Below are 25983 nucleotides of genomic sequence, written 5' to 3' on the forward strand. Positions count from 1 at the left end.
AGTGTTGAAAGTTATCTAGGGCTATTCTATCTCTCAACTTTACTGTGTTAACATGTTACTTAACAGAAGGCATACAGTTCTTAAAAGCTTACTGCTTAAGAATACTGAACGGCAAAAAAAAAACTGTAGATACTGTCAGATCACACATAATCATTGCAGCTGCTTTACAAGCTTTTGCTTTTGAACCATAACCTCAGAACAACAGGGAAAAAGATAATCTAATTACACATAATGACTAAGTATAGAATTATGGCTTTGATAAAAAAATACTTTGAAAATGGCAATGATAAACAAATTAGCACACTTTTACTATGCAGTAAATAGCTACAGTTCATTATAAAAAGAATAAAAGAATGTAATTTCTATAGGTATTTAGGATAAGTGTGGGACAAAATATGGGGCAGCAGACAATGGAGACTTAATCCCAAATGAACACTATTAATACCATAAAAATTCACCAATTCTGTGAATTCTCTACATCCTCTGCCTGGAAATGGCGATTACCAAAATGAGATGCAAATCAGTGCCTTTATCTAATGAATAATGCAAATGAGTGCTCCTCTTATGGCGCGGCAGTCTGCAGGAATCCTCTCTGCCTCACCTCACATTTCTTGTGGATTTAAGCACCATGTGTCAGAAGAAATTAGAGAATGGAATTGCCAAGAAATGACAAAGCCTTGGAGCCCCAAGTCAGTGCAGACAGCAAAGTACATTAAGATGCATAGTACAGAGGAGGAGAGAGCAGACATCTCATTAAAATGAAAATGTTGCTATTTTTCCTCCACCTAGTTAATGGAGTTGTACGACATTGTAATCTGCAATTATTTGTGTGGCTACTAGTTAGAAACATCCTCTAAAGTGATACCAAGGTGGGATCTCAAAAACTTCATGAAATCTTTCAGTTTGGTGGGTTTTTTTTTAATGCTGGTGCTATTTTATCTCTCTATCAGTTAACTGCATCAGCATTTTTCTCGCAGCATCACAGAGCACGCTGCATCTTATCCATTAGTCACAAGCTTTCCTGTAACTTTCCCTTAGCATCTAACATTACCCTCAAAAAATACTCAAGCGAACAAACCTGAAGGCATGCAAGCCCTGAAAATTAACACTTCTTTTTTTTTTTTTGTCCCCAATCGTTATTTTGCCTGAATGCATTTGTGATTCAGAATCCAGGACAGATTTCATCTGCTCCATTAAAACCTCTTAGCATGCAGACCAGCAGTACTGCCATGGCTGTCATCAAGTCCCTCCTCTTTGTCATTGCATTGGGACCCCAAACTGGGGATTTGTGAAACTTAGCGCTTTTCTGATGGGTACTATCTTAAAACACAGCGCAGGTAGACTCAATCTGACGACCCATTTGCTCCTCAGACAACTTCTTAGTTATCAGATGGAGTGGTGAAGGACCAGCCCAACCGCGAAAGGGATCTCCCAACGATTTGGGATGCCAGCAGGGACTCCCTCACCATTGAGATGTACAGCAGGTACGCAAGGACTACTGGTCTGAGCATGCAATTCGGCCAGGCTGTGGTTCAGGCGAGCACCTTTGGGGGTGGAGGGAAATCGCCTCTCACTTGAAAAGGCAAGGTCACCCCAAAGTCCTGAACCGTAAAGCCGAGAACTTAATGCAATCACTAAACTTTGGGGTGCCGATCATATACGACACAACCTTAGGGCCTTGTTCCTTTTGTTCACTAAGCTATGTGGTGAACCAGCAGGCAACAAATCAGTGTTTTGATTCAGTAACCCATCAAACAGATAAATCTATGTACTAAGCAAAAGAAGAGATTAGAGATGTCTTACTATCTGTCCTTTCAGGAAATGTGGAAAAAACCCAAACCCAACCGCTTTTTCTCGCAAGCTGACAAAGACATCATTGCTATTTATAGTTGTGCTTCAGTTCATCAGTTGGAGGCACACTGCAGAAGATGCTAAAGCACTGGCGACATTGCTACTCAATTAAAAGCTTACCATTTCCTTTTAATAGTTGAAAGCAAAGCCATTTCTCTATTGGGCAGCTTGTTGCAAACTTCATAACAGTGGGGAAAAAAAAGTGTATTATTTTGGATGGATTTTCTCTCTGCTCAATCCTAGTGAATCAAGGGGGAATTAGCTGGGATGCAGGTCTATAAGGAATTTGGTGTGAACTCCATAAAAATGCGACTTGCAATCAATATAGCATTTTCACTCTCTTAAATTAGAGGGATGTGGATAGGTTCTCTGCTCCTGTTCCTGTTAGCAGTTACCATGCCAGGAATATACGGAGAGTTTAGGTTTCTGATAGCAAGGGCAATGATAACTATAGAGAAAACACTACTGTTAAAGCAAACTAAGCAGTTGATTTGAAGCAGGGAGACAATTAAAGCACAGCATTTCTGAAAGAGTAATAAAAATGTCACTGCAAATGATGAATTGTTACAAGTCCTTGGCTTTTTCCTAGCACTGCAATAGAATACGGTGTTAAATCAGTTCCAAGAGATTATTAGTGGTATATGTTATTTTCACAAACTCAAGGAACTGAGTATCATTTCATAAATCAACTGCAGGTTAAAATTAGATATTTTTTTTATAACTTTAGTTCTGTGACCTTCATATATACCATTAACAAAAAGAAAATTATAAAAAAAATAGTTGGAACTTGAAAGTGAGAAAAGCTAAAAACGTTCCACTAAAAAACCCAAACCAAATGAGAAAATAGCTCTTTCCTATGCCTGCAGATCTGCTCGATGCCTGTGAGGTTCACTGATTGCAGAATACTGTAGAAATGGACTCACTTCTCATTAGCTTAAGGCTATGTAAATTACTTGTAAAGCGTGCCTGTACTTTGTGTTATGTATTTACTTTCTGTACTGCTTTTCTGCATAAAGCATTAAGAAACCTAGGTCAGAAAACTATAAATTATTAAAACCAACAATAACTGAACGCAACCACCTGGCATGTGGAGATCTATGAAGTGCAAGGCTGAAGTAGACATATGTATTGTTCGCTACAGCCGTATTGCAGGCTCAATTATAAGTTTCTCTGCTTCATGAGTTTATGGGCCAGATAATGTCTTCTAACAAAGTCTGTGTGACAATACTGTTGGAATCTCACAAGCGTTTCTTACATGGAGAAAAGCCGATTTCTCTCGCAAATAAATTATCCAAGAATCGCCCAAGATCCGCACAGATATGAGGGATTTCTGCCATCTTCTGAGATGCAACATTGCTACATGCTTCCCTCCACGCGCATGGGTTGCTTAGGGGCTGCAACACCTCCTGGGACACTCTGGGCCTGTGTAGGACCACCGGGCAGGATCAGCCACTAAGACCAACATTACCTTGTAGGCTGCCATTGCTAGCTCAAGCGAGGAGGTTTACTGCCCTGTTCTTCAGCAGCAGCTGCACTGCCGACGTTCACACGTATTTCCCAGCAAAATGCTGTGGATCTGATCCCTGGTTAAGAGGGATATTTGTGAATCCCAAAGGTGTTTCCCATTTATGATTTATTTCATCATCGTAGAAGTAAACATGTTCTGCTCTTCCTGCATGGCTTTATACAGCTTATAATTATAAACAAACCAATTACTAATCCAGAGTAAAGGCAGTGACAGCAAAGGCTTGCTCAGCATCGCCCTTACATCTACTTTCCGAGGCCTTGAACATTGGCTAGGATGACAGCCAAAAAAACCCCAACTGTGACTGGCTTACGTGACAGGAGTCATGTAAGGTGGTGTCATTAAAAAAAAAAAGTGTTAAAACAGGACACCGCAGGTGCCATTCATCCCTGTAATTAATTTGTGAAAAGCATTCTTTTTTCTTGGTCAGCTCCTGTAAATCATCTTTTGGGGTATCAGAAGGAACTGGCCTGGCAGGAGGAGGATGCTGACAGCTGCATTAGCATAGGTGCAATGACCTTGAGGATGGGAACGGGAGAAAAACCTGAGGCTAAGGTTAAGTTCAGCGGGGCCCTACTGCTGTCTGATTTTTGTTTCTGATCTTATGCACAATTTTATCATTCCAAACCCATCACTTACCGGTACGAGGCCCTTGACAAGATACAATCACCAGAATGACATTTACTCCAAATTCTTAGTCAGATTATTATTGATCGTGAGAGTTGAATGCTGCCTGTAAAAAGGCTGTGCCTACTTTCTCTGCACTCCTGCAATGTATTTACTCTCTTGGAGACTACGCCTAGGAAAAGCAGCACGATGAGCAGGGTGCTAAACCATTCCATATTTCAGCACCCGCTTCTCCCATCCTACTGCTGAACTCCTTAAGAGTTCAAAAGGATTTCAAAAACACTTCACCTGTACCCATCTAAGGTCCACAGCTGAGGTCTGTATGGGTCTGTACCATTTTAAAAGAGACCAAGAAAGGGTAGCAGAAGTGTTAAGTTAGAACACACCCATCAGCTCTGGTGGCTTCTCAAGCTGCAGAGCTCTTAAAGTGTGATGAGACAGGGATCCAGCCTGTCTGGAAGGCAGACTCCTGTGTTCTTTGGAGCAACTCCCCATTTCTCTCTTCAGTCTTCCTTTTCCCCACCATTTTCAAGAGCCTCCGTTTCAGCGAGGCTGGAGAGAGGGGCTGGCCCTGGGGAGGGGTGCAGTGACGGCACAAGTGGCAGATGTACGGGAGCCACCTTCTCCATGGTGGATGCACCACCCCATTCAATGCACATACACCACTTTACATCGGCTGAGGACTTGTAGAAACAACTTGTAGAAGTAGGGGAAACAAATGTGTGTATAGCTTCAAAAAACAAACAAAACCCCTGTGAATTTCAGACATCAACCATTTGTCTAGTGTTTATTGTTTAAAAATGGCATACTTTCTATTACAGCATAAAATTTCACAAAATGTTATGCTGCAAACCCCATCTTTTCTGATTAACAAAAAAAGGGAATTGTTGAACTCTTTTTCGGAGACTTCTTTTAAACCTATAAAACCTGAAGTTCATAAATGATGATGCTTAGCTAATGTTGAGTGCTGCAACCAATGATGGTGCAATTATGGAGAACCATGGGAAGATTATTCAATAATAGTCTTCTGTCCTTTTTAATTATTTACAAATAAGCCATGAGATGCATAAAGCTAAAATAATATATTCTAATATGCAAACCCTGATATGTATTCTATATATGTATTCTAGCTGGCACTTTCCAGCTAGAAGGTCTAAAATATGCTTTTGGTGCATCCTTGCATGTCCCAAAATTGCTGAAACTGTACCCAAGAAAAAAAAAATATTCCATTAACCAAATCCTGTCCTGTCATTAGAGACAAACAGCCTTGTACTGAAGCTCACAGGGGTGAAGTAATCCAAGACCAAGCACCAGTATAATGAGTAAAGAAGATTTTATGACTGACAAAGGTTGGAAATAAATGAACTTTAGTGAAATTGCTTCTGACAAGAAAAAGATTAAAAGATAAAGGCATACTGTTAATTTTGCTTTTACTTAAGATGGTTTTAAAGTTTCCTGTGAGAGTTTCAAACTGGTATGGTACAGAGGATAATATGCACTACTGAGGAAGCAGTATTTGGGCACAATCCATTGCTGTCAGTACAAGTCCTTCTGTTGACTTATACAGGGCACATTAATTTCAATTGAAGATCATATTTTAAGTCCTGTTTATGGAAAGTCAGACACTGACTCTTAGACATGAAATATACATTATGATTCACCTCTACCTGCTTTTTAGTTACTGAAGGATACCTTTTTTTAAGAATCAAAGCCAGTGCTTCAGATAACAAAAAACTTGTATGTTCTTAAACTTTTATTTTCAAAAGCTTCTCTCACTTCTACTTCAGGAAAGAGGGGACTCCAGGTGCAAACCGCTGGCAAAAATTTACCCCAAAATTTTAGTGAGGAAAGCTACAATGCTTGAACCCGTTAAACCCATTACTTAATGCTTCTGGAAGTCTGAGCAAACTCTTCGCAAAGTGAGACACCTTGCTAGAATATTTCTGCAGGCTATCCCTACAGTATTCATACTGTTTGGCAGACCCCTATGGTCAAGGAAGCCAAGAGGCATGTCAGAGTCTGGAAGGCTGCGATAAAAATAGATGGGTAAAATAGCACATGTAGAAAGAGTTGTTTTAGCAGTCAGAAAATTACATTCTGTACTTTTTTCTATAGCTATGCACATTGTTTTTAAAAGATGAGGGCTTTTGTGTAGTTGTTTGCTATTCCTTTTTTTTTTACCTTCTCCCCTCCCCAGTCATTTGTAAATGTCACCCACAAACAGCTCTTTCTAGTTTTCACTGGAGGAAAGTGCCTTATGAGCAGGTGTAGATGGTAAAAATCAAATTGATGCATTAAAATGATGGCTCCTGACAGTTTTACAGATAAAAATCTAAAATGCACCAGGATGCTGGAAAGACACGGCATGTACATGTAAGAAAATGCTCCTCTCATCATAATGGTGCCTTCTTTTAAAGGTTTTACAACTACTTAGCTATAAAAATTCTCTCTGGGCTGAAGCCTGACATAAAATATCTCTGGTATAGTGCAATTTCTTCCTTGTAATAAATACAATTAAAACTCAATTGTGTCCTTTTCTGTCCTCTCCTTTTTTATTCATAAATCCCATATAAACAATCTGCCTAAAGAACTAGAAGATAAGAATCGTTTTACTGAAAGTACAATACAGCAAACATCAAAGCTACATGCAGTCGCTTATGCGCGTTGCCAAGCCAGCTCAATGCCAAGGATATTCATGTCCCTAGCTATATTTGTACTTGTAGATCAAGATGGTGTCACCGCAAGTGACCTGTGAAAACATAAACTTCCATACCTAAAATGTGTATCAACAGCCATTGCTTCTACAAGTAAATCGGGTACAGAACTACTTCTTACTTTTCAGCTAGTGAGATTAGCATCCCAGTGTACACAGGGACATACATCTCGTCAGTCAATGACCTTAATAGTATCTGGGATTACTTTTTACTTTTCAGATCCAGCTAGTAGTTAGAGGCTTTGAAAAAAGTCAAGAAATACTTAGTTTAAAAGATCTCTTACCTGGTTTTAGCTACTCTTAAATAAGTATGTTTTTTATGTATCGGAAATTGTAGCTTTGGCAAAACAGTATTAGTACTGTTAAAAAAAAAAAAGCAGCAGTGGTACTCATACTAAAATTCAGCAGCTCCCACAAATTCAGACCTTTCTAAACTCTGTGGATAAAAACAAATTACAGGTTTTCATCCTTGTATAAGAAGATGGGTAATTTCTGTCCTTTGTCAACAGGGACTGCTAATGCTTCTCTGGATTTCTCCCCCTCTGCTCCACAGCACAGAGCAGAAAGGATGAGAGACCACGACTTTCATGTCAGTCTGTAGGTTTATTTTTTCTTGAAAGCTCTGGCAGAATACTGTGGGCTTAAATGTTTGCATGGGGTGACATGGGCTGTATATGGGGCTGGCTGTTTTAGAAGTAACATAAATGTCTGAATGTTAAAATCGTTATTTGGGAGTCAACTTATTGACTTCTGCCTTCTTGAAGGACTCCAGGGGAGCCTGCTAACCAGAACAGTTGTCCTGATGTACACAGGGCTTGCAGAACTCTCACCGAGTTCACTTGGCTTTGTTTCAACTAAGATGCTTACAAATGGAAATTTTAATATATGGAAGTGCCTCAGGAACCTGCATTTGGTTTCCAGTGATTCTTAGCTGTTAGAAAGTACAAGCCCTGCAAGAAAGAAACACAAAACTCTGGGGTTTAGAGACATATAAGTATTAAATGAAGAAGGAAAAATATGTTTGTCCAGGTAATCTGGACAAACCTGTGCAGCATAAAACTAGCTCTGCTCAGTTCTGCCAAGTAAATCCAAAATTCGCACTCTGAGACTTGTCCATCACAGCAGGAAGAAATATTAATATCACACTCCTTGTACACTGTCCGCAAAATGAGACAGCAGCCTGGAAAGCCTAATGCTGCACAGCTCACTTGGGACTGCGGGGCATCGTGCCCGTGACCGAAACGTGCGAAAGCAAACCGGCTGCTCCCCATGAGGGGGCCGATCCTGCACCACTGCTCCTCCAGGCTGACTGTGTGACACCAGCAGGTTAGAAAGCAAAGGTCGCTATGCTGAAAGGTGGATTTACCCCACCCCCCCCACCCCAAAAAAAAATAATCTTAGTTCATGTTTTTTAGCAGAGAAGGAGCAGGATCACCTGCTGCCATGGGCCCTCAGCCCCGGAGGACGGCGGGGTGGGGGTGGATGTGCTGTCCTACCCCAGCCGAGGAGCACCGGTCGGGATGCTGCTTTACTGCAGTGGAAATACCCCAGCAAATCCTGTTAGGAGAGTCTCCCTGCAGTGAGCCTCAGGCTCGAGATCACCTCTGCCTCACCAGAAGAGGTACAAATTACAATATGTTGCTAGTAAAGATTTTATTTATAAAGTAGTATTGTTTTATTGCAGAAGGTGGCACTAAAGGTGCTGCTGAGGGGACATTTCTGGTCCAGCCGCACTGACAGCAAGCCATTCAGATTCCCCTGTGGATGTCAGAGTATCCATTTTGCAGTGGAAGCCATTTATTTCTTTACAAAATTGCTGTTGCTGTTTCCACGCCCAAATGAGGCTGAACGCCCAAGTTCCCGCAGCATACTTGGGCAGCTCCCCCCAGATACCCCCCTCGGCTGGTGGGGGAAGGCACTTTGGGGTCCCAGGGTGCTGAGGGCAGCAGGGGGGACACCAGTTGGCATTTGTGAGAACCTCATCCGCAGAGCCACAATCACCCCCAGTGATCCCTTGCCTTCTAAGATCAATTATTAATACAATAAATTGATCATTGTGTTAGCTACAAATGTCTAATATTTCCAGCTAACTTCAGGGGGAAAAAAAAAATAGGAGAGCAAGTACCAGATGGACTAAAGGCAGTGTTAAAAGCAACAGTTAAGCAGTTTCTACGAAGTGTATTTATAAAATATACATCTTGTTAAAAGGATGCACTTTTACACGCAGTAGTGATATGTGCCTTAAAACTCTGTAACTGAATATAAGTAGAAGCCCTTGACTTTGTTTAGGAACTCTGTTTTACCCCCAAATATTTTTAACAGCTTAAGTACTTTGTGGGCGTGCTTTTGCTTTGTTTAAGGTTTGAAAACATTCCAGTACCCAAAAGTGTAACTGAGGAGGAAAAAAAAAGAAACCGGATAGAGTTTTTTTCATGATTTACTGGGGAATCTTGATGTGTGATAATGAATAAAATGCAAATCTGTTTTACTGGCAATCCCCAGTTTCAGTTTATGAGAAATTATTAATTTTTAGACTGCTTCCAGCTGGAAGAAAGCAGAGATTTTAGCAAACCGTGGGGTTTTTTTTATTCCTGCTGTCATTAAGTATATCCATTTTTTTCTCCTTTATGAAACCAAGAACTCCTTTCCCAAGAGGTCCAAGGAACAAGGCGCCTTTGAAGTGTCTGTGGGCAGACTGCTACCAAAGGCACAGGTAGGCTGTTGCTTCCGCGCTGACGAGTGGGAGGGAGCAGGGGGAACGTGGAAGGAGCAAAGGGCATGGTGTGTGCTTCTCGCTTTCCTCTTGTCCTGCTAGCTGCTCTGGTCTGAGGCTGGAACGTAAGGACCAAAGTGGTGCTTTGATGGGAACAGCCATGTCAGTGGGGTGGCAGAGGTGTCCTGCCCTACACAGGGGAGAGGAGAAGGGACGGAGGGGCTGTAGCTCACCATATAGGTCTGGCGGTACTAGAAATGAAATGAAATATCCAGTAACTTAAGAGGAAACACCAAAATAAAAACTCCACTCTCTGAAGGATAAGGTCCTTTCCAACAACAACAAAGCAACACCTCTATTAATTAAATGTACTTAAAAGAGTTCAGAATAGATGAATGCAGGTATTGTAAATAAAGTCTGCAATAACTTTGAGCTGTACATACTTTCAAAGTATACAACTATGAAAATCCACATTATATAAGACAGTAACAATAGCCTCATCTTTAACTCCCTGTTCCCATTCTACCGCATGCTACCTAACAAGATTGCACAGATGGAACTAAAATGAAATATTGTATGTCCTTATTCAGCCCGTAAAAGAAAAAAGCTTTTTTCCGTATCAGCATCTCTTAACAGTACCGTTCAACACTGTTTTAAAATGTCTTACCCCAGAATGCATCTATGCATGCCAAAATGCTTCAAAAATACATTTTTATTTCACATTTTGATTTATGTGTTACTCAGAAGAGTATCTGTTCATTTAATTATTTCAGTAAACATAATAATGGTATCACTAACTATACTACGGAGTATTTTCCCTTTTTTAAGGAATATGAGCCTACTTGTAATTAAAGGAATGCTATATTAATGATGCTGAAAGTCTCAGAGGGAAAAATTTAATGTCCACCTCATAATATTATGCCAGAACTACATGCACAGAAGACTTTTTAATAATCTTTGTTTCTTAATTTAGTTTTGATTGGCTATGAAATACAGAGTAGCACTCAAGGGCTCAAATTTCTACTGTCATCAGCATTTCTGCTCTATAAATTGTACAAACGCACAGGACTCCCGTCTGTAGGCTTCTTTTCAAGCTTCTGTTTAACCTATGAAGAAAATTAGCTGCAGGCAATGATAATTGCTGTTAATTTCATCATTTTTTAGCCACTGGGATGTGGAATGGTGTTATGATAGCTAGGTCTAAACATAAACAGAAAATTGTATTTTTGTGTTGGCATTTCAGCTGCAAACACAGGTTGGTAATATAAATTTGTCTCCAGTTTGCAAATTACAGCAATAGCCACTAGGAGTCTCCTGGTTAAGTTCGTGATGAATTTGCGCCCCAGTCCTGGCTAAGGTTTGAATGCAAACCCCACGCTAAAGGCTGGATTTCAGCACAGGGGCCAGCCCATGCGAGGGGCAGGTGCGACTCTGGGGCGAAGGGACCCCCGAGCTGTGAGCGGCACCGCGGGGGCTCCTGATGCTCGTACCGGGAACACAGCCGAGAAACGTTTTAGAAACAAGTAAGTCAGATGCCACCTGTGCACTGTTCTTGTAGGGCAAAAGATGGTGATGGTCATGAGAAGTCAGATTTGTTTCTTTTTATAACTGGACAGAGTTTTGTGAAATTGTAACAAGTGCTTACAAAGAGGGAAGTAGATTTCACCAACGGTTAGTCATTCCTGGGGATTTAAAGCAGATTTGTTTTGTAAACTGAAATGCTGCAGGCCACAAGAACTAGCACCCCCAGGTACTTAAAGATTTGCTTACACTGTCTCTGCAAAGTGAATCCTGCAGTTCTGAAAACCCGAAGTAGCTTCTTTCTCTTCTCCTTCCCCTTCTCTCTCCTCCCAGGCCAACTAAGTATAAGCTTATGGTGCCAGACACACTCTTACCAACGCCAAATGCTCGAAGTTCGTAAATTACAGACCCACAGGAATGGTCACGCTGGCTCAAACGCCATGACCATCCAGCCCAACTTTGTGACTGACAAAGGATGGCCAAATTTCCTCAAAGGAATGCCACAGAAAGCAGATACGCATCAGCCGCCAGCATGCATGCCTCACTCTAAGCAGCTAGAGATTGCTTTAAGACGTACAGGGAAGGCAGAGGTGACCAGTTAACCCCCTCCGCAGGGGCTGGCTATCCTGCAAGTGGGAGGAGTACTACCTATTGGGGAAGAATGCTGTCCCATCTTCTTACAGACACAAGCAACTCCACGGCCAGAAACCGTAAGCGTTCACTGCTCTAAGCCATTCATTTGTTTGTATGTTTCTTTCACGCATCTCTCCTCTCCAGCAAAATCCTTTCCCAACCCCTAAAAATCCTGAGCAACTTGAAAAATGATGAGATTTTAAACAAATAATAATTTGGAGGGCTATTTATTTGGCTTCTGCTTTTTGAGCGTCTCAGTTTCATTTTCAAACTTTTCTCTGCAACCAGAAGGACTAAGAAAATAAAGATGATGTTTTAAATGAAAGCTGAGAATCTCACATAATCATAGGACTCCAGGGGTTTGAGGTTTCAGAATAATCTCATGAGTTGTCAATACTGAACGTCACCAGAAACCATAATGTTATTCTCGGAATAGATTGCGTAAAAGCAATTGCAGAATAGTTTTCCTGCTGCATGTTCCCCATAAAACCTATGGATGCTGTCCTGGAGGGATGACCTAAAGGTACTTACACATGGTGAGCTGCTACGTGCTGGGTTTAGCTACCAATTAGAAGAGTGTTGCATTCTGCAAGAAATCTGCACGTGCAAAACCTTGTTATTCGGTCCGTCAACTAAACAAGCTCACCGGGTAAAAATTCATAATGGACTCATAAGAACGTTTAATTTCATGGGGATATGCAGAAACAAGTAGGAGGCAAACTTTACCATTAACCGCCCATCTCCTCTGTATTGTATGCTTGCGTGCATTGCAATGCAAGATTGCATTGTGTATTATTGCAGACTATTATCATCTCCCTCTCACAGCCTGCGTTAGATTTTACCATTATCTCCCAGCAGGACTTGGGTGAACCTCTCAGTCTGGTTGTGTTTCAGGGATATAATCTATACTACACTGATAGCTGACACAGACTCAACAGCTAGTACCTTAGTCTGTATAGTCTGTGGTGAACAGAAAATTACTAAGCCTGATCGGAGAACTGATACGGAAACAAAACAGGAGGCTGCTTCAACATCCTCCTCTTCCTGCAGAAGCAGGCTCGGCTCTTTGGTACCTTTGCTTATTGTTAGGATACCTGAAAGGACCCTGATTTCCTCCAAGGAATTACCAGAAGGCAGTTGATTGTTAACCTGATTTCAATGACAAAACACTGGTACACAGGTTTAGCACACAAATATCCAACACTCACAACAATTCGGCACTTCACTGTGCTGTAAAGAAACCCTTGGATCTCTGTCATTGCAAATGTGGAATTTTTTAGTGCAAAACATGCCGAACAGGAATGCACTCTTCTCCACTGCCCACCTTCTCCAAGTATGACAGTGCTATCTTATTAACTCGTTTCCTAAAACCAAATATGAACACAAAAATAAAAGATCTCCTCATTGGGAAATGCCAAAGGCTCAGCCCTACAAATATCTAAAACCTTGTTTTGAAGGAAATGTGTAATCTCTATATGTAGCTATAGTACAGATAGACATGAAGGGATGAGAGTGCTCTGCTGCTGAGTAGTACCTCAGGAACGTCAAATATTTCTGTCATTTTCCTAATATTTCAAATAAGTCAAGCAATTACCAATGCATATGTGAATATAGTGTGTATGTACTATATACATCTATACTGAAAGCAAATACAACAGTTTATCATCTAGGAGTCAGTCACTCTACACTCACATCACTAAATACACTCCCTCATTGTGCGTGCTCTCTCTCCCTCCCCCCAGATCTTCCTCTTTCTCTGCTCCTTGTGTTAGGATTCTGGTGACCTTCTGCATCTCAAGGGCTTAAGCAGCAAGAGAGCTACACCCGTCACCTCAGGTGACTCCTGAGCAAACTTTCATCCACCATCACAACATCAAGGACCTTGCTAGGTCAAATGTTTTCAGGAGTTCTGGCACCATTTTTGTTACTTAGATTTAATCAAAATGTCTTTGGTTTTGGTTTTTTTTTTTTTTAAATCATTATTCTAACTAGAGAGTGGACTGATAACCAAAGCATTCAGAAGCTTAAAAAATTACTTAAGTCAGGAACTGCTGCAATGTTTATCTGCACTACAAGGAAGAAACAAGTTTTGCTGGGCAGTTTCTTTTTCATCAAAAGAACAACTTTCTTATTCACTACCTGATGAGTTACTAAACATCACCGACTGTAGGCTAAATCACAGCTATTACTATTCTGAAGGAGAAAATATATTTCAAGAAAAAAACCGTATTACACAGGGCACGTTACTTTTATTTGTTTTTAAACAGTGGCTCCTTGAAGCTGCTCGGAGGTTTAGAGTGTCAAAGCCAAGTCAGTAGAGATGGATTAGTGGGCAGAGAGCAAGTGGTGCAGTCAAAGGTTCACAGTGAATGTAACTTATTCACGTAGCTCCGCAATTTATCACATGGCTATTACCATAATGTATGTGGGAGGCAGCTGCATGCGTGCACATAATGCCGTAAATGTGTGTGTGGTTGGACCTGAACTCCTTACAGAACAGGAGTGGTTGAAAATGATACCATAAGGCATTTAAAAGCAAACTTCCTTCCTGCGGGGATGCTGTCACACAGCAATGATGATTCGTAGACAGGCAAATAAATATCTTGTAGACTTTTCTTAGTTATGATAACCTCACTTACCAGAACTCATTGGTTTTTCAAATCTAAATTATGTAGGTAATGTGATGTATGTTTCCAGTGCTTTATTAATAGATGTAAGTGCATATGTTTTGCATCTCAAACTCACATTTTCTAGTCAAGGAATATAGTATTTTCCACTCAAGGAATATAGTATTTTCCACTCAATGTTTAACAGAAATATTCAGTGACAAAGAAAATGAATTCTCCATGTTGTGAGGAGAAAAAAGTTACCTACAAGTTGAAGATTTCCTTTAACTCGAATGACCTCTTACAGCACGATCTATCAAACGCTTAGGAGCAGTACAGCTGTAAAAGGTTGATATATATAGTGTCTGCCTGGTTTCTCATACCTGTACAATCATTTACCAAGCCCAACATTTCCAAATCTAGTCTCTAATTTTAGGAGCATCTAAATTAAGAAGCTTGACTTTGGTCTCTTTTAGTTGGCTTGAATGCCTACAGTTTCAGCTAAAGATTCAAGCTGTCAGTAGCTGGTAGAGCTGGCCCCCACCTGAAGGTGTTTCTTGCTGCACTGTCCATACATGCAGGTGTGGACCTGCTGGTATGTACCTGCTGCGCGCGGTAGCAATGCTCCAGCAACGCGGCTCATGGCTGTGTGGGCTTACCAGAAAAACTGCACCAGCCCAGCTCCCACCACCACTTTTTAAGCTGCTGCAGTCTGAGTTTCTAACAATGGTCTCATGTTTGGAAATGATGCTGAATTATACCATGCTATGATGCTTTCAGGTGATTGTATTGGAACCAATTCACTCAAGTCTTTCGTGATTCAGGCAAATGTGTCTCAGTTACTGGTTAGTGCAGTAAGAGTTTTATGCTGCTTTCTTTTAAGTCATTGAAAGTTGACCTAGCGAGACACCAAATTCAGACAAAGTCAAATTAGGTCCCCATAAGTAGAACATCTCATTGCCCAGCTTAATGTACTACTCAGCGTTTTGTTCAGCAGAACCTTTCACATTTGGAATATGATGCAGTTTTTCTCAATAATTACATATGTGCTATAGGGCTTCCATTTTGAAGCTGTCTATCACAAATATATACCCACTAATTATGCAAAATTAAGAGCTTGCCTTACCATTGCACAGAAAGTCTCGGGAGGATCTCCACATGTTATGTCTGGGGGATCCAGAGTCACTTTTACGTATTTGATCATGTCTCTGGCTTCCGGCTGGCAGGCCATGTAATCCCATACTTTTCCTTCTTCTGTGTAAATCTGAGTCTTACACACATCATAGTGTCCCCACACGGAAGGGTAGTGCTGCATCACAGAGGATACGGTAACCCAGAGGGCATGAAGTGACAGGAATCTTGACAAATACATTTCTAAATCCTTTTATGTCACCTTCGTAAAGATGCTCAGTACTGGCGTACGTGCAGTCTATAGATTATACATATATGTATATATACATGTATATATTTTGTAAAATAGGTTCCAACTCAAACGTGAAGTATTAGGATAGGGTGTTTGTTTCACTAAGTTGAAGGCTTTGGTAGAAGCCACCCAGATCCCAGTAACAGCCTTTCACAGCAACGCAGTGCTTGTCCTTTGTCTTGTAACTTATCTGTCAGGGCTTCTTGTAAAAGATGTCCAATAGCAGATAATAATTTGTGAAGTTGCAGGTCTTCAGCTACACTGTCGATAACCCTGAGTGATCCTCCGTGTTCAGGGCTCGCAGGGGATGCCCAGACGCACTGATAAATCAGTATCCGAAGCAAAAGGATGAGTGTCTACAGGCTGGTGTCTGTTTCCCATCAATCATTCTTTTCTTCTGGCACCAGCACCCTTTTAGAAACAATAAGAGTTAGAGTTATTGTCCAACAATCAATGCATTACCAAATATATGATATGTTGACATTTTGGAGGTTTGATGCAATATAAAGCAAATTGGTATAATATGGATAACCTTTACTGGGGGTGCTGTGCTAGAATGAACAAACTACCAAAGTCATTCACAGTGAAAAGTATTTTGACATGAAGGATTTAACTCTTCTCTAACAAAGGCAGATTTATAATGCTCCAGGTGAGTTACAGGTTTCTGCTTCCAAAACTGTCTTTTCACCCTAGCAAAACTGGAGAGCAAACTACCAAACTCAACCACTGCACAGATCATGCAGGCAGGGGAACAGGCAGCAGCAGGAAGGCTCTTAAATAAAAGTGACACAGAGATGGGTATCAGGGCTATCAGGTGCTGATAGTCTTTTGTCAAGAGGAACCTCAGCAAGCTCCAAAAGCCTTATGCATCTTTTTTTTTTTTTTTTTTTTTGTAAGAGTAACAAAGATATTGCAAGCACACTTCCGTTTCCTTGAAATTTCTCATTCACATTGGAAGAGCTTTTTCTCTGGATGCTAAAATCTAAGCAAACCCATCAGACAGATGTTAAGAAACAACCGTAAGTCACCGCTTTCTGCAGACTGCTTTGCTTGTCCCCAGTTTTAAATTATGCCCCGTGTCATGAACCCACCTATACCCCAAAACCACAGGAAGCGGTATTGTGACCTGGTGAGCTCCTTAGCATGCCGCTTTGGTAATACGCATTTTCAAAACTTATCTTCAAAGCTATTCGCAAACGGCCTCCCTATATTTAAATAATGCTTCGTCTTAAACTGAGCTAAGCTACAGACACTATGAAATGCCAACAGATGGTTGAATTGTGTTTCCATAGCAAAGTAATTTACAATAATTGCCGTATGGACGTAAATGCAATTTTCCATTATATTCATTTTATCAAATGTTACCATAAAACTCCCATATATTTTATCAGAATATGCAGAGAATATCTGAATTTTCATGCAGTAACAATTCTCAATTCAAATATATTTAAGCTTCAAATCTGAATTTGACATAAAAGCAGAAATATCTAAGACCAAATTAAAATTACATCTTTTTAACAAGCACACTGTGTAGTACTGCTGCTTTTTTAGCAACCTTACATTCTTTTTTGTTTTCAGTGGGCATGTTTACTTATTGTCTCAGAATTCAGTAATTCAGAAAACACTTTCCATGTCATTCTAAAGACACCTCATACTCTTTCCCTCTAGTCCTTTGCCATGTATTTTACTATTTTGCAGGGGGGAAAAAAAAAAACAAAAAAACCTATAGCTTAGAGCAGTCATTATACAAAAGGAAAACAACTGCTTTGCTAAAAAAGGAGCCAAATTATTTAAAATTTGTGACAAATCAAAACATACTCTGTATTGGAAAAGGCCTGGCCATAGCTGGAATAAACAGTAGGTGAATATCATGTTTCTGTGTAGAAATAAGAAGTTACTCAGTTTAATTATCCTTAGACTAAAAGCCTGTATATTCAGGCAAAAATAGATTTGTTTTCTTTAATATTTTCCTTGCTAGCTCTTCAGTTACCCATAACCTTTTATATCTGCTGAGACTCAGATCCACTAATAAACAGGACTGGATAGGACTAAAATAATGTGAAGGAAGCCACTACCTTAACACACTGTGCTGAAATACTTCCCATATAACGAATTCTCATTAAAGTAAGCCAGAGTCATAATGATGGTCGTTACACAGAATTATAGACTATAACATCGATTGAATTTAGTGCACTGACAAGGAAAAAGTGCAGAGGAGTGCAAGACATCTGAGCATTAGGCAGCTGTAGCCTTGTACAACAGACATTCCTGACAAGAAGCAGCCAATTATAGCTTAAATTTCTGGCATATAACCAGTTCTGATTAATAGTTTTCCATTACATTACAGACATATTATTAATGTATTAAAAATGTCAAGCTTTGGCAAGAACTAATATGGCATGGCTCGGTTAGTCTGCAATATCTTCTTTTAATGAGCTTCCATTGATACACAGAAAGATATTGACCAAAGCACATTAAGGATCATGTGCTGAGCGCTGCTGGGGTTTTTCTGACGGAGCTATACGATTTGTCTTGCTTATATTTATTCCTGCAGAGTCACTCACGATATGCATTCTACATTTCAGTGCTATACTGCTAAGGACATATCTGTTTGAATTATTCTGTAAAAAAACATTTAGAATAATATTTCTGAAGTTTACAGCTGTACCAGTTGCGTAGCGCTAAGCCTCTAGCTGTGGCCAACACAAAGTGATGGGTTTTTTTGTCCCCGGTAATGCCTGTGCATTTAACCTTACAAAAAAAGGAATCAAACAAAACAGGAATAACTAACATCTGGTGCCCTGTTCCCCTGCACCCTGCGGAGGTCTGCTAGTCGTGCACCCTGGGTGTTGGGAGCCCGTGGGGGTGGCAAAGAGGGAGCGACAAAGAGGGCGAGGGAACGGCAAACTGCCGGGAGAACATTAGCTAATGTATGCAAAGCTGCTGGAGCAGGCCGCTCCTGGAGATCTCCTTTGTGGGGCGATGGTGGTATGAACTGCGGGGTGTTTCAGGTTTGAATGTTCCCATGTGCCATAGCCTCTGCAATACGGAAAACACCGGGAGGCACCCAGGAGGCAACGGTGCTGAAGGCCACTTCTGCTGTCTCTGCCTTCCTCCAGAGCACTGCTCCGTCTGCAAAGTGCTGGGCATTCAGGCCACGGCGAGTACATTACAGCCATTCGAGAAGGATGGCATGCAGCTGACCCCCAGACGAAAATCAGCTGTGAAGTCTGCTCTGAGCACACACATCCCTTTCCAGGTGGGTAAGTCACCTCATGCGGCATTTTAATTCTGCAGCCTGAGCGGATACCCCTTTCCCAAACTAGCTAAAATGCATCTTGGCAAAATCAGTGCTGGTAAAGAACTTCAGATCTCGTCAGGGGTTGTTAGCAAACACTCCTCCTCTGCCTCCTTCCATCACCGTGAAAACCCACCCCCTTCCCCAAATAACTCCCTCTGCACAAACCGCGTCGGCCAGATGCCCTGCACGAGCTCCCTGTTGGGAAGTCGCTGTGCAAACTGTAGGGCTGGGCTCCTGGCCTCCCTCTTTGGCAAGCAGCAGGTACGCGAAGGAGGTGATAAAATAACAAGCGATCGCCTCTCACACAGACCGTGCATTTGATAAAGTGTATGCTGCCAGTGCACACGAGTAAGAACAAGAGCCAAAACCGTTCTTAGAGTGCACATCAGGCTGAGGAGAACCAGCTAAAATCATGAAGCAAGGCAAGGAGCGCCGGCTGTCACCTCCCAACACCGGCATCTGCAGAACAGTTTTTTCCAAAGGGAACGTGTTTTAAGTTTGTATCCCTAACAGCTTCAGCAGATGAATGTATCTCATCAAGCCCAGGTAAAAAGATCCTTTGTGTCCACGCCAGTTACTAATTACTTAAAGACATGTTAGAAGGTATGAAATAACGTGTATTACAAAACAGAACTAATCCTCATACCTGCAACTTACATTTAATAAAACCCAAGTGTTTTATACCTTGCTACACCTAGGCAACTTGAGAACCTGGTATGTATAAAGCTCCGATATTTAAAAAAACCCCAAACAATCCAAGCCCTTTTATAAGTGCAAAATTATTCATCTATGCAAACAAGAAGGGAACCTGTATTTAACGATTTCATACACACTTTCTGTCAATACTTGTATGAAATACAGTATACTCCAAACAACTGCTGTGGTGCCTTTGGACTCAAATGCTGCTCCACACGAAGTTCAGGTTCTATTTTTATCCAGCTTATTTAACTATTTAGCAGAAAAAGATTTCTTTGCCTCAGGAGGAATTTAAAATGTCAATACCTATTGGCTGAAGAAAATACAGCGTTCTGCTACCAAAAAACTGGGATTCAGCACTATACTTAAAATATTTCTGGTTTTCCCACATCATTCTTTGCTGAGTGACACCTCACGCTACCGCTGCCGTTACTTGCCCGGTATCATCAGCTGTCGCATATGGAGTAAAAGCACTTCAGCTATTTAAATTTTAGAGCCTTCGTACGTAGCTGCTTTAAGTTTTTCCTCTAGAATCTTTATAATTGTGGCTTATTGCCTTAAATATCTCTGTACCTAGCATCAATCTGTTCTGCAAGGTTTTCCTCTCTCAATTTAAGTTAGCATTTGGGGCGGTGGTGTGAGCTGATGACTTTCTAAGTTCTTAGCCTCAAAACTGAATGAAAATTAATGCCTACTGGACCCTGCGTTTGTTCTGCGCTGTTGCCAGATTTTACATACATAGGTAGGAAGTTGGTGCCACTTCTTATCGGTGTCACAGGGTTGAGGGTTCATGGCAAAGTCCACGATTCCATGAGAATATCGCCGCTAACTGCTGGAAACTCTCTGGTAAACATCCTTTAAAACTCAAAAAATATGCCAGAAATCAGCCTTTTTTTTTTTTCCAAATAAAGACCCAAACCAAAACAAAACCCCCACGCACAAAAAACCAAGCCAGGGAAAGTTCTACTGTGATTTTCTTCCCTTCGACTGGCTGGCCAGGCCACAGCTTCTTGTCCTCAACCGCATTGTCCTTAGGCAAGACAGTGATTTATTCCCTCTTTAAAAGCACCTCCACCGTTTGTTTCACTCACTGTCTCTGCTAACATCTCCGCAGAAGTAAGGCTGGCTCCTAGCACCTCAGATCCGGAATATCGGAAAGTTGATTGCAGAACAATACAAGTATATTTAGCAGAGGCCAAAAATGCACGTGCACCAACTTTGAAAGTACAAAAGCATCCGGTTTATCGGGTTTAGCCGGTCTGCGCTGCTCACCGCCATGTGGGGTTTCCCTAGGGGTTCTGTGTGTGAACCTTTAGAGAAGCCGCCTGCAGTTTCCGATGCCAGGGAGGGAACTGGTTCCAGGTTGAGTACCAGTGCCCTGCCCGCTGCTCCTCGGCCAGCGGGGCTGGGGCTGTGCCCCCCGCCCCCGCCCTCTGTCAAACGGGACTCTTGGTCTTCCTCGCCCTCTGCGCGGGAAAATCCGCGCTGAGGGGCGGGAGCCGGCGCGAGGGACGGGCACCTCCCTCGGGGCTCTCCCTCCGCCTGCGCACCGCGGCCGCGCCCTTTCAAAGCCGGGCGCGGCGCCCGGCCCGAGCTCTGCGGAGGAGGCAGCGCCGCGCAGGTACCGCCCCGGCCCCGGCCCCGGCCCCGACCAGGGCCCCGGCCCCAGCCGCGCTCCGCTCCGCGCGGGCGGCAGGGGGCGCGCGGCCCGCGCCGATCCGCCCTCGGTCCGCGGCTTGAGCTTCCGCGGGGGGCGCGGGTGGGGGGGACACGACACCGCACACACACACCGGCACAGCACAGACCCGCTCCGCGCAGCCCCCCCGTCCCCGTCCCATCCCGCCGCGGGGTGCGCGGGGTTGCGGGCGGGCGGTACTCACCGCGCGGGCTGGGGCTCGCCCTCGCCTCACCGCGGGGCGGCGCGGAGCCGCCGCGGCGCCGGGACGCGCTGGAGCTCCCTCGGCGGCGGCATGAGGGGCCGCGAGGCGGGCGGGGGGCGCTTTCCCCCGGGAAAGTTGCCGGCGGGGCGCGGGGGCTCGGCGGGACGCGGGCGAGGGCCGCCGCTGGCCCTAGGCACTTGTCGGCGTCGAAGTTTGGCGGTGCGCGGGCGGCGGGCGGTGCGCGGCGGCGGGGCGGGCGGCCAGGCGGGCGGGCGGGCTGCCGCTGTCCTCCGGCGCTCGGCGGGGCTGCGGGCGGTGCGCGGGCGCGCAGATCATCGCCGCGAGCGCCGCGCAGGTGCTGCCCGCCGGGGCTCCCCGCCCGCCACCGCCGCTCAGGGCGGGGGCGACCCCGCGCGAGGCGCCGGCGGCCGCGGCATGAGGCGCGGGGCGAGCGGCGGGCGGAGCGCGCCTCTGGCCGGGGCCGGGGCTGCGGCGCGGCGGTCTCCGGCGGCGCGGCCAAACTTCGGGCGGCAACGGCGCCTCCTCACTTCGGAGCGACCTCCCCGCGACTGCCGGCGAGCGGGGCGGTGGCGGCTACCCCACCTCCGGGCCCGCGCGACGCGCGGCCCTAGCGCCGCCGCCGCGCCCGCCCCCCCCGCCGCCGCGCTCCCCGCCCCGCCGCCCCCGCCGAGCGGACCGCCGCGGCGGGGCGGGGGGGCGCCGCCTGCCCCGTGGGGGGGGCCGCCGCCCTCCCGCCCGCAGCCCCGGCGGGGGCGGGAGCCGCCCAGCCGGGCAGCGCCGGGACGGCGGCTGCTCCCTTCCCGCCGGAGCAGCCTTATTTTCCCCTTTTTGTTTCGGCTTCAGCTTGGTCGGGCACGCACAGAGATCGCCGTAAGTGCCTCTGCTGTCCGAGCCCGGAGCCCGGAGCCCGGGCGGGCTGACCCGAGCGCCCCGCCGCAGCGGCGCCTGGGTGCGCGGACCGGGCAGCGTCCCGCCCGCCTCGCCGGAGGGTCCCTCCGCGGGGCTGGTCGTGCCCGGGAAGCGCTGGCCCTTCCTCTGCCCACAGCACCGCAGTGCCACCGAAACGCCGGGAAAGCGTTATTTGTGCTGTGACCGCCCTCCCGTACCAGTCCTTCTGGTCTCCCGAAACACGCGAAAACTCTGGCCCCACGGTCTGCTCTGCCTGCCCGGGTCCCTCCTGCAGCCGCTCCACTTCTCTCGTTTAAATGAGAGGCGTACACAGTTCTCCCCTTCAGACTTCTCCAGGCTGTAAGACAGTATCTAAAACTAATCATGATCAGTGAGTCCCGGGTGGGAATTGTGCTTACTCCTGGCAACTACCTGGTTACTGAATTTGAGCGACTCCGGGTGCCAGCTCTGGGCAGTCCGACACTGGCTGTATTCTGAACGCTCAGGAGCGGTGTTTATCGTTTGTTTGCGTGTTTTGCATGTTAAGAGGTGTTAAACGTCTTTATGTAGGCAACAGTGCCATTGTATTCGGTTGGCAAGATTTGGCATTTTGCAATGCCAGAACGTAACCAGCTGAAATAAGGCAGTGGATTTCTGGTAGAGTAGGAGACTTGTTCTCCGTTCGGGCTGTGGAATTTGGTAGGCTGTGTAAATAACTGGCAGGAGCCATTAAGAAGGACATTTTACTTCTTTCTCTTGTGGCCAGCTAAACCAGCAAACAAAAAGATGCCTGGCAGTTCCTCCCAGCTTTTTTTACCCTATGGGGGCACACAGGGCTCGCATATTGCTTCACTTTTTCCATTCCTTCTCTGGCATCTCTGTGGCTATGTTAGTGCGGGTACCGCATACATGGGAAAGTCGGGAATGATCAAAGGGGTGGGAAAATTCAGCTTTGGGGTTTTTCAGTCCCCAAAGCACTTCTTGCTCTTTTTGCAGCCTCCTGGTGCAGGGAAATTGTCCCTGAGCTGGTACAAAAGGATAGAAGAATAAAATGAGTAATTTTCTCTTTCTGCTTGAACTGGAAGTGTGTCAGGCATTGAGCCTCCACAGGGCCTTTTGTAAAGGAGAAGGGCAGAGTTTCACTACAGTTGGAAGAAATGGGTTGTTTCCCTATTTACAAGACAGATGGATGGCTGTACGGCAAAGTGCAAGACACTGTACGCACTGAGCCAAGTCCCTGCAGTGGCACGTGCGGGTGGACCAGCCCTGCTGCCTGCGACAGCTATTGGGGACCTCTGCCTCAGAGGTGCTCCAGGCGTGGTGGCTTTGGCTGGCTGTGGGCAGGTCTGGGTCGGCTGTTTGCAGATGCTGCAAGGAGAATGGTTTGGGAGCGCTCGAGGAGGGCTCTCTTGCTTTAGACTTGAATTAGGAGAGGAAGCCTCCTATTCGTGCATGGAGAGCACAGCTCTTCCCATAACGATAATGCCAGCAGCAGTGGTGTACTTGGCGGAGAGCAGAGCCGAGCGTGCCGTACGCACCTGCTTTGCACCTTGTGCTGCTTGGGTAATGTGCCCTAAACCTCACCTGTGGGGCGGTGTTGGAAGTTTTCTGTCCTCCGCGCTGACTCTTTGGCCTGCCTGCTGAGACCATCGCTTGGCTGGTGGGACTGGCTGGCCACAAAGATTAAAGGCAGGACCATGTCATTTGGTATGTCAAACATCATTAAGTTCTTCTGCTAATGATATTAGCCTCTTCTGTATTAAAGCTCGAACAGCTGGTTCGAGTGCAGCATCACCAAGTCTGAGATTAAATGTGCCATACTGGTAAAAATGATGGCCAAAAATCAAATCCAGTCTGAGAATGTGGCCAAACTTCACAGCCAAATTTTAAGCTCATCAGAAAAAAGGGATCTGATTTAAATTCTTTGTCAAAGGCTGTTGCAAGGATGGAAAAGCAGATGGAATTCAGCAGCTAGAGGAGACTTGCCTGTGTTGTTTTTGTGCTTGCTAGAGTCGTAAGCTGGAGGAAAATGTGGAAAGGACGATGCTTTCAAACTGAAAATATTGTGCAAATGCCTGTATTGAATTTCTGACAGCCCCTTTAGTAGTGAGTAACGATTGTTCACATGTAAATGGACTGGGGAACTCGCTGCCGCAGCACCTTGAGACTGGACTTTAGCAGGATTCCTAAAGCAGATTTGATATTTAGACAGAAAATAAGATTAAACAAAGTTTAAATGGAATATTTAAAAATGTACAGGCTACTGCAGGTCCCACTACCTGCCTTACTGGGGTGGAAATTGGCTAACAAGGAGATTTAGCCAGTCACTAAACACCACGGGATGGAAAGTCACAACACCGGGAAGGCGTTATCTTGAAAGTGCTTCCAGCAGTATTTCTTATGTCTTCTCAGTAGTAGCTGGTATTGGCCCATAATGGAATCAGGGAAAGGGATTAATTTTTGATAACTGGCCTGAGTATGGGAGCATCTATGCCTGTTAGGATACTCCTTGTTACAAGGCATAATTTCTACTGGAAGCAGCATAAATTGCTGGTACAGAAGTGGTTATTGCTGATTGCAAACTTTTCTGTGAAACAACAGCTGAACTGAGAGTTTTTAACCAAGTCCTAAACCTAATCAAGCTTTGCATGATTTCAAGCTGTGGTCTGGATATTTAGTGCATCCCCTCATGTGCCGTTACGAATCTTTTATTGCCTGCTCTAGTCCGAGTTGACCTCTAATGATACAGCAGAATTATTTTATTAATGCATTTCCCCGCAGCAGAGGACCGCGGCACTGGGCAGTAGCAGAGTCCCTGGCTTTGCCTGAAGCACCAGGTGTCCTTGGAAATGCGTCTGGAGGCACGGGGAGCTTCCCTGCCTGAAACCCCGTGTTTCCGCGTAGGGGTATCTGAGGCCTGACGCACAAGATGCAGATGTGACGTGATGCTGAGGCCTGACCTCAAAACCAAGAGGCTGATCCGGTGCCCCGGCAGGGCAGCGGGGAGCAGGCAGCGGGTGCAGCCGCCCGGGGCTGAGCGGCGGCGGGGAAGGTCCCGCTGTGCGGAGAGCAGCTCAGTACCGCTGTGCATCTCTGTGCTGCGGGGCCGCTGCCGGCTCCGCGTACTGCTCTGCTCCTCTGGCACGCTGCGTACACGTTTCTGACCTCTTTTGCCACCAGCTGAAGGAGGTTTTGTGAAGCAGCAGGCAAAGGGTGTGGGAGGCAAAAGCAGGAGGCGTGCTATTTTGCCCCTGCCTCCTCCTGCGGAGCTGAGGCAGGGGTAGAAATAGCCAAGAAAGAGCGCACTCTCCCAGAGGCAGAGCTCGTCTGTCCACTTTATTGCTGCTTTGCCCACAGTAGTTTAACCTCCTGTAAAGTCAATTGGTTGGCAAGGATTTGAATGTTGGTCTGGGCTTGCACCTTTAGTGCCTCCAGCAGTGTCATTTCCAGCAGAATGATTGGAAAACTGTATTGAGGTAAATGACAAAATCAAAAGGCTTCTGCATTTGTGCAGGCAGGGGGACAAATCCTGACTCTGTTCAGCGAAGCAGCAAAAACGCAGACATCCCCAAGCAGCGTTCTGCC

The 25983-nt window shown here is 44.7% G+C and overlaps 1 protein-coding gene across 7 annotated transcripts in view; it reads right to left on the bottom strand.

The window, feature by feature from the left end:
• The window catches only part of NTNG1 (netrin G1), a 156422-nt gene extending 140811 nt beyond the window's left edge, over window positions 1–15611 (bottom strand). For all 7 annotated transcript variants that reach the window (XM_059821840.1, XM_059821837.1, XM_059821835.1 and 4 more), the window contains exon 1: window positions 15316–15611. In XM_059821840.1, coding sequence (XP_059677823.1) covers window positions 15316–15561 — 246 coding nt within the window. In that variant the 5' untranslated portion in view covers window positions 15562–15611. The remainder of the gene's footprint in view (window positions 1–15315) is intronic.
• Between the last annotated feature and the right edge of the window lie 10372 nt (window positions 15612–25983).

This window comes from Gavia stellata, chromosome 10 (genome assembly GCF_030936135.1).
Source record: "Gavia stellata isolate bGavSte3 chromosome 10, bGavSte3.hap2, whole genome shotgun sequence".
Classification (NCBI taxonomy): Eukaryota; Metazoa; Chordata; class Aves; order Gaviiformes; family Gaviidae; genus Gavia; species Gavia stellata.